Genomic DNA, 8729 nt, shown 5'->3' with positions numbered 1-8729 from the left:
TAGTGTAGTGACATAGAACTGCTCACTAAGCAGCACAGCGCTGGCTGCTGGCAGGGACGGGGACCTGCAGCTCGCAGCAGCTCTGGCTGGCAGCAGGTCACGTGACAGACCCGAGGGGGATCGAGGGGGAGGGGCACGTCGAGAACCACTGGAAGGTTCCAGAAGGGGGGCGTGGCCGGGGACGGGGCCAGGCCACGCCCCCCAGTATAAGAGGGGCCCCGGGAGGGGACCTCGGGGCTGTCGTTTGGAGTTGGATCACCGTCGCCGCTGCTGCTGAAGATCGTCGCCATCGTCGCCCTCGTCTCGCCGCCTTCGTCGCTGTCTCTGCCACGTGACATCGCGCTGCTAGACGTAGTTGGCTGTCTTAGTTCAGCGCCGTCAGTGTCAGGCGGCTAGCGTTGTGTTGTAGGCGAGCAACCAGAGTAGAGTTGCGTATACGCGGGAGACAGTGTTGTGTAACAGCAGAGAGCGTGTAACAGTGTAGGGTGTATATTGTGCAAAGTGTGCTCGTGGGCTTTAATGAAAGAACTGCCTTCAAGGACTTACATCTCCAAGTCAGTCACTACACATAGATACTGCCGGTCACACTCCCTCTCTCACATACTGTCTCTCACATAGACACTCTCTCAATGGAACTCTCTCATAGATACTCTCACAATCCCTCTCTCTCCCATAGGCCTCGGCAAGGTAAGGTAAAAGTGTAAAAACAACGAGCCTACCTTTACCCTACCTTTTACCTTACCACAATACAATCACTCTACCCTACCTTCTACCCTTTAGCAGGTAAGGTAAAAGTGTAAAAACAACGAGCCTACCTTTACCCTACCTTTTACCCTTACCCCTTGGCATATCGACACCTTTACCCTTTTACCCGGTAAAAAGGGTAAATTACCTTACCTTGCCGAGGCCTACTCTCACACAGAGCGTCTTTCTCACACTCTCTCACATAGAGACAAAGGTCCCCCGTAAAGTTTTAACAGGCTGTCGGGGCAAGTCCTGCTGGCTAGCACCTATGAAGGCCGGCACGGCACTCCACACACACACAGGACATCATCTGGTTCGAAGACCCATACTTGCATTCACGCTAACCGAATGAAAACCGGTTACCAGTTTGCCGCACATATTTGAAAGGCGTCGAGCAATGAAGGCGAACTTGATGGCTTCTCTGCCGGTGGTGGTGTCCGTGGTCAGCAGTGGTCGCCGGCAAGTAGAACACCAACAGGAAACTCATTCCTCAACCCTCCTGCAACCTGCGGCTCCAGAGCCGCATAGGGCTCTTTGGCTGCCCCCATTGCGACTCTTTGGCTGTTGTTGTGTAGGTTGCCGACCCCTGGGCATGCCGCTGTGTGGTGGGGTCAGTAGTGAAACTCGCGTGGGGGGGGAGGCAGACGGTGCCTTGACCCCCCCCCCCCCACTCTCCCCCCCCCCCCCATGGAGGTCAAAGCTACGAGTTGGGGGCCCCCTTGAAATTGAGTTTTCATGTCCATACGGTGTACAGCCGTTTCAATACGGGGGGGGAAAAAGTGTCTATTTGTGTTTCTCCCTAGTGATGGGATTGTGGGTTGAACGTTGACATTAATAATGGCACAGGGTGACCAATAAGGTCTGAATTGGTCTGTAATAAGGTAGGGCACTGATAAGGGGTTGACAGGTATGAGAGCAGTATCTTAACATTTGAAAGAGGCACTTTTACAACGGAGCTGTAAAGTTGCTGCATTTTGCAAAGACGGAGCGCCCCCTACAGCGTTAAATGTTTGAGACCGTGAGCGTAACGACGATGTGGATTGGGCACGAGGAGGCCGGGATAAAACACATTCCTGCGGAGGGAGCTGGTAGGAAGGTTGGGTTGCTCGGTCAATGGCCTGCAGGGTCAACGGCGGCGTGGTGTATTCCGCAAATATGCCCGACTGTGAGGGCGGGCACAAGCCGGCGTGAGTAGGTTAAACGTTGAGTTTTATAAGGGCACCATGGGGTGACCAACCCCTCCCCACCCAGCCCCACCCTCCCCTCCCAGCCCCACCCAGCCCCACCCCCTCCCCACCCAGCCCTTCCCCACCCAGCCCCTCCCTGCACGACGGACGGACACAATAATCCCCTGTGGGCTGGTGGAACCAGGTGGTTCCTACCAGTATCACAGCCTGTAGGGTGCGACCGTGCGAGGCAAATCAAACATTGGGGGCTCCACCTGATCGATTCATGTTGTTGTTCCGTCACTGGTAATGTGGTGGTGACGACGCCGCCGAGTGGGGCAAAGTTTGGGCAATTCCACCTCTTCCAAGACACTGGATCTGGCTCGACCCCCCCCCCCAAACTCCACAGCTACAACCATCCCCCAACCCCTCCTCCAACTCTTCTCCTGTCACCAAAACTCCACCACCACCACCTTTAATAAGAACCCCACCCCACTCTATCTCGACCACTATTACCGTATGCACAGTTTTATAACTGCTGCTAAGAGACCTGGAGTAAGGCGCTATATAAGTACGAGAAGCGGTAACAAAATACCCTCGAGAGCGGCGTTCTTCATCGCAAGGCCCGTGGGCCCCTGGCGACCCCTGGTGGCCTTTAGCGCGGCCCCTGACACTACACACAGAGTGAAAACACCGCCCCATCGTCATCATGCTGCTGCTGTCAACACCCTCACTGGTGTCAAATGTGTGGCGGCCCTCACTCACACGGATGAAAGTGACCGCCCTTCTCCCTCTGGAAATGAGTGAAGAGCACTGCGCTCGAGCAGAGGGGAGATCTCCAGGGGTCTCTGGTGGAGGAGGGCGGTTCCTGCAGAGCAGTGGCGGTGAGAAATTGCAGGGCTGCGCCTTGATTCTGAACTAAAAAAAACCTCGTTCGTCAATAACGTTGCCTTAAAAGGGGAATAAGACGTTTCAGGCAATGGTCCTTCATAGGACATCATCCTCAATGAAATGTGATGCACTTTCAAATTTAGATTGAAAACTCATTTCTATAGAACTGCTTTTTGTGTTTCGTTTGTTGCCATTCCCCCTGCACCTCCGATTAGCACGGTTGGCCACGTATGGTGCAAAAGAAGTTCAACATACAAGGGGCGTTGCCAACACGGCTGTTGTATATTTTTCCTTTTAAAGCCACATTTTTGCTAACAAATGTATTTGTATTTTCCACCCCTCCAATCAAATGCCAGTGATCTAATATTCTTTTTAAATTACTAAAAGCCAAAAAAAAGCAGGTCGACCTTGAAAAATACCTGCAATTAAAGCCCACGGCTGATGTGCAGGGGTTAATCTGCCATGTGTGTAGCGTGTTAGGTTATGTAATTGGCTACGTAATTATTTATTCAGGTCTCAATTCCCAGAGGGTCCTTTTCGGATATTTTGTCGATTCCCTTTGTCGGGTTGGCCGTATGTCTATTTTATTTCAGTTCAGCAGGGCTCTCATCTGCACGAGGTGGCCTTCCTCTACTGCATATGCCCGGACACCGATGTTGCACAGGATATCGATTATTTAGAATAACATATCCGGGTTATGCCGAATTAAATGACAAGGCAATGTTAAGTTGTTGTGTGTTTATTCACCGATGGCTGAGCAGGCTGTGATCATCGAATACTTCCACTTGGGGACCCAGTTTAATCCTGATTCAAACTCAGGTCTGAGTGGTATCAGCTCACAAGTTAGTCTCTCTGACATGGCCATTGTTACCCCCCATCCATGTGTAATCCACCAAACCACGACCACCAAACTGCTGGACAACAGGCATGCAAGGGAGGCTATCATAATGAGAACGAGTTCATCTGTTTAAATTTCCAATCGGGTGTGGTGGTGCACGCTTATGGTCCAGCGATTTTGGATCACAGGGAGTTGGTGAAACTCCCAATCAAGTTGGCTGTTATACGGCAGTAAAGTACTACTAAAGTTGGTCTGTGAAATCGTCTGTGGAGCTTCAAAATGTCATCACCTTCAACGTGCATGGGGGGGTTGTTCTGAAAGGTACTTTCGCTTTCTTCCGACGTGCGTAAACGATCGCTCGTGTAATTCGAAAATTGGCCAAACGTACCAATGCAGGACCCCGATGAGAAAAGCAATCTTGAGACTCAGGAAGGCTTTCCCGGACAAACAAACTACACGTAGATTTTATTGTCAACAGTCAGTGATTAATGCATTTCTTGTAAATTCTCACGACGACGAGCTGCAAGTTAAATGTGTAACTGTAAACGTTATGCAACACACATGCACACATTGCAAACAGATGTAAAACACCATCGTTTTAATAGTCACTTGTAGCGGTTGTATTTTAAGTTACCCTACTTTAATATCGGAGACAATTCTGCACAAGTCCCCATCCCATAAATAGCTGCCGCGTGTTCAATATGTGACACTCCTGCTCCACACGTTGCGGCCGTGACGGTTTCCTTTCATCGACCAATTAAAAACAAATTAATTAACCAAAACAAACCTTAAAACCGGATTGATAAATAAAGTCATACATTTACAGGACCAACCCTCCTCCGCTTCCTCTGGGCTTAAATGACACAAACACACTGAAGCCGACAGACAAGAGTTCGCTGATAACCAGTGAGAGACACGTTGGTAATGTCAGTGCGCCGTGCGAAATACCACATTCTCCCCCTCCACATACTCACTAGTCACCCAAGACAGAAGGCCTGGCCAGTAAGCCTCTTGTACAATGACATTAGCTGGGAGCTGAAGCCAGTGATATGAGGCAGGGTACTTTCACCGGGCCACATCAGGCTCACAATTAGGACCTTGCAAGTGGCCCGCTGTGCTATACGGTTCGCCGAGACACAGATCTAAAGATGGGTGAGATGAGATATTAACAATAGATACAGATGACACAGCTGTAGGTAAGACAAGAAGATTGGCGATAGAGAAATTAGATAAACAAGAGAGAGATACGAGACCCGTAGACGAGAGGTAGAGATTGGTGGTTACACGTGTAGAGACTTTGTGATGCTGTGGCCGACAAGCCGATGCCGAACGTTGACTGTTCGAAAATACAACGAACCGTGACATCAGGGTTTCAGAAAGAGCGCCCAGTTTCAATTGTCCGGTCTCACTCGAGTGACCAACATCAAGTCGAAGGTTACAGTGTATTCTGCGGGAAGTAAAGTCATCCACAGGAAAACTACTCTTGGAAACTGTCAATAAATTGGGACTGTTTTTTTATATCAACCCTGAAGGGAATGATGGGCTGAGTCGACCCTAATACAACAGTCAATTCAGCGAAGCCCATTTACCGACCACTTTCTTCGGCAGAATGGTGCCGAGCGAACAACCGTCCCACTCTCGCAGCGAAGCAAAGTGCAACATAGTGCTCATGGTTTGGGGTAAGATACACCGTTGATGGATGCCCGATGAACGCCCGCAGTTTCTCTTCCGGTCACTCCCTGCATCGACATAAGCTTCTCGCTCCTTTGGAGGGAGATCTGGAAATAAGAATGCTTTTCTGTGTCTGTAAGATAATTCGTGATATCGTCGGTGAAACAAGCACAAATGTAGACAAATGTACACAGTTACAATTAAATAAATACAACTTATTACAAAATATTTTCAAGATCATTAAAGGTCGCAATAACGTACGGAAAAAAGTATAAAAATTACTTATATTTATTTATATCTGTGTAAAAAAAAACCATCAAGAGCATCTGGGTCACCAAGAGATAACAATTGTTCACCTCCTAGTCGAGCAGTAGCCGGTTCAAACACAACGTCACGCAGCATTGCACGAATAACCGCAACATGCCGTGAAGACGTCATCATCATCATCACCACCACTACCACCTTATAAAACAAATGTCATGTCAAGACCCATAGCTTTTGTCGGAAAAAAACGAGCCATTTGAAGGCTGGAATAAGAACACCCAAACACAAACTATTTACACCACAACGTCCATTCCCTGAATGGAATAAAATGTTCAAGTGTTGGCTCAAAACGGGCCTCTGGCGACATTCATCACCCTTGGCAGCCGCGAGCCGCTGTTTTCCGTAAAACTTCCACATTCTTATGACGGGGCAAGTCTCTCCGTACAAACGTTGCTATTGACTCTTCCCCGTGAAGTGAGGGGGGGGGGGGTGTTTCAGTTTTTATCGTGAACGGACGACGCACTGACGCCCAGCCGGCATTTAAACGTGTGACCTGATTGCGACGCTCGCTGGCAACAGCTGAGCAGGGTTAGAGAGCAGCTGAGTTTGCAGCTGGGTTAGGTTGGTCAAGAAGAGGGGGGGGGGATGCGACGGCGGGGTGAGTGGCGTAGCTGTTGGGCGTAGAGGCAGTGCAACTACACAGGGCCAGAGGGGCACAGGTGCCCGATTACGAGAGTGAAATTGGACCATCCATAAGAGTTTTTTTGGGATTAGATCGCGTAAATATATAAAAGTGTCGTTAAACCCGCCACCACCTAATACAGCCAACTAGTAAGGTTTGTCATGTAAACAGAACGTGCCAATTCGTTACTAGTACAGCACACCGGTGTGTTGTGCAAAGCCACACCATTTACAATCCGACTATGACATTTTGCACATTAATAACAACTAGTTTCACCAGGCGACAGCCAGATTTGTGGAGAAGACCTCCTGTTTCGTTCCTTAAATAGATGGGTAGATGGGATCACATCTAACCGAAAAAAACCTGTATTATGGATGGTATTGGTCGCGAAAGCCTACGTGTCAAATTGGACCGTGTCTACAGCACGAAGCCACCTCAACAGCCGTGTCCAACGGGGCTGCAGACAAGAAGTGATGAATGAAGTTACACATATAGCGAGTGGAGCTGCAACAACGGGTGAATGTTTACAAAATTGCATAGCAATAAAATACGTTTTACGGGTGTTGAAATCATCTCGTTTTGAGTGTTAATAATGAAAAAAAAGCAAAAAATCTGACAAATTTCATAGAAATCTGGAGAAAAATCATGGAGAAACCTGGATCATTCTGTAGAAAACCCACACACACTGACCGGACCTGGCTCTCATTGTCTTCCACGTGTCTCCTCCACAGACAGAGAGAATCACTCCAGGGGAAAAACGTTTTTCGAGTGACGATGAAGCGACTTGAGCTGTGAGCAAGCGGTTTTAGGAGCGAGACAAAAAAGGGTCTTCCGGGAGGGAATTTTAAGTCTTGTAAGATCGATGTATTGCACTTCGAGGGGACTTGGAAACGGTCAAAGTTGTGTCCAGTTGAAGCAAGAACGAGGTATGGCTCATCTCATTTTATATCCCTCAGCCAGTGGTGTAGCTTCAATATCGTTGCCGAAGGAGCAAGTTAACGCAAAGGGTAAATAAACGTCCTCTTTCCTACAAAGCGGTACCTATTTTTATCTACCTTGCAGGAAATAATTACTGGGTGGACCCTGGCCGTGGGTTTGAACTAATAACCTTTTAATTGCAATTCGTGCACTGTGACCCCCCCACAGGGCTACCTGGGTCGCAAGGTCACTCACTCGCCCTTGTTCACATGAGCGAATAAAAAAAGAAAAAAAAATTCGCCTGTTTCCTAGAGGTGAGTTTTAAATCTACAACGTTTTGAGATGACATTATTAACTTTAGTCTCATTTCACGCGAATCGTTTGTCAGATGAACTCAACGTCAAGCGGCTATGTGGGTAGTAGTGCACGGCCCCAGGGAAAAACATTTATATTTGGCTGATGTTTTCTCTCCATCAGGATTGAACACACCTTCGTTTTCCTGAATGTAAATCTGCTCATCGTCAATTCAACTTTCTCAGAATTTTTACAGTTTTCTCAAGGCCCCACCACAGCAGCTGTAGTAACCTCAATCTCTCAACTACAAATCAAATCTCTCTTCTCTGGAGGAGGCCCACTGTCTAAAGCACCAGCCTACGACTTCGTGAAAATCGTTCACACCCCACAGGCTGGTGGGACGTCCCCGTCTCCGTGGTGCCGTGCGACCCCACGTGAAGCGCAAGCTCTTCGGTGGTGGGGAGAGAAGGGGGGGGGGGGCTTCCCAACCGCCCCCAGCCCCCCACAGGCCTCCCCCGCCTAGGGGTCCCCGAGTTCGCTCGTGTCCACCACCACCTTGATGAAGATGGTGTCGTCCTGCAGGTAGGAGGCGCTCTCCAGGGCGACGTGCGACACGAACAGCGGGCAGCCCGACGCGATGTTCATGTCGGACGTCGGCCGCCGGAAGCTGCTGCTCGCCGGGTCCGGCTTGAACGTGTCGGACAGCTGGCGCCTCGCCGCGCCCTGGTCGAGCAGCGTGAGCGTGACGCGCTGGCGGAACGGCCACGGCAGCAGCGCGTCGTACTCGCCGCGCATCACCACGAAGAAGAGCGACAGGTGCGTGCCGCGGCCCACGCCGTCCCCGTTGAGGTAGGCGCGGGCGCACATGCGGTAGCCGAAGGGCGACGTGTAGAAGGGCTGGCTGTAGAGCGAGAGCGTGCGGCCGCTCACCGCGTCCTGCTTGCGCCGCGCGTAGTCGCGGATCTTCCACACCAGCTTGCCGTTGTAGCTCGCCGTCTCGAGCACCTGGAAGCGCAGGTCCATCTCGGCGAGGCGAGTGTCGTGCGCGAACAGCTGCGTATCGTGGCGGCTCAGCGCCGAGTCCAGGGCGGCTGCGTCGTGGTGGTGGCAGCGGCGAGGGAGCGCGGCGTTGAGTGACCATAATACCGGCAGACACACACACGCGCGCGCGCGCACGAGGGGTTCCACGGTAAGTTACACGCAAAAATGTACATATATGCAGTGGACAGACACGTGGATTATGATTTCACTTGTTACCTAC

The 8729-nt window shown here is 50.3% G+C and overlaps 1 protein-coding gene across 4 annotated transcripts in view; it reads right to left on the bottom strand.

Moving 5' to 3' along the window:
* Positions 1-4071: 4071 nt before the first annotated feature.
* The window catches only part of LOC133352677 (TNF receptor-associated factor 3-like), a 49222-nt gene continuing 44564 nt past the window's right edge, over positions 4072-8729 (bottom strand). For all 4 annotated transcript variants that reach the window (XM_061568476.1, XM_061568474.1, XM_061568477.1 and 1 more), the window contains one exon: positions 4072-8559. In XM_061568476.1, the coding sequence (XP_061424460.1) occupies positions 7988-8559 (572 nt within the window). In that variant the 3' untranslated portion in view covers positions 4072-7987. The remainder of the gene's footprint in view (positions 8560-8729) is intronic.

This window comes from Lethenteron reissneri, chromosome 41, assembly GCF_015708825.2.
Source record: "Lethenteron reissneri isolate LAM-NWPU_2019-01 chromosome 41, ASM1570882v1, whole genome shotgun sequence".
Lineage (NCBI taxonomy): Eukaryota > Metazoa > Chordata > Hyperoartia > Petromyzontiformes > Petromyzontidae > Lethenteron > Lethenteron reissneri.
This window is presented reverse-complemented; position numbering and strand designations above follow the sequence as displayed.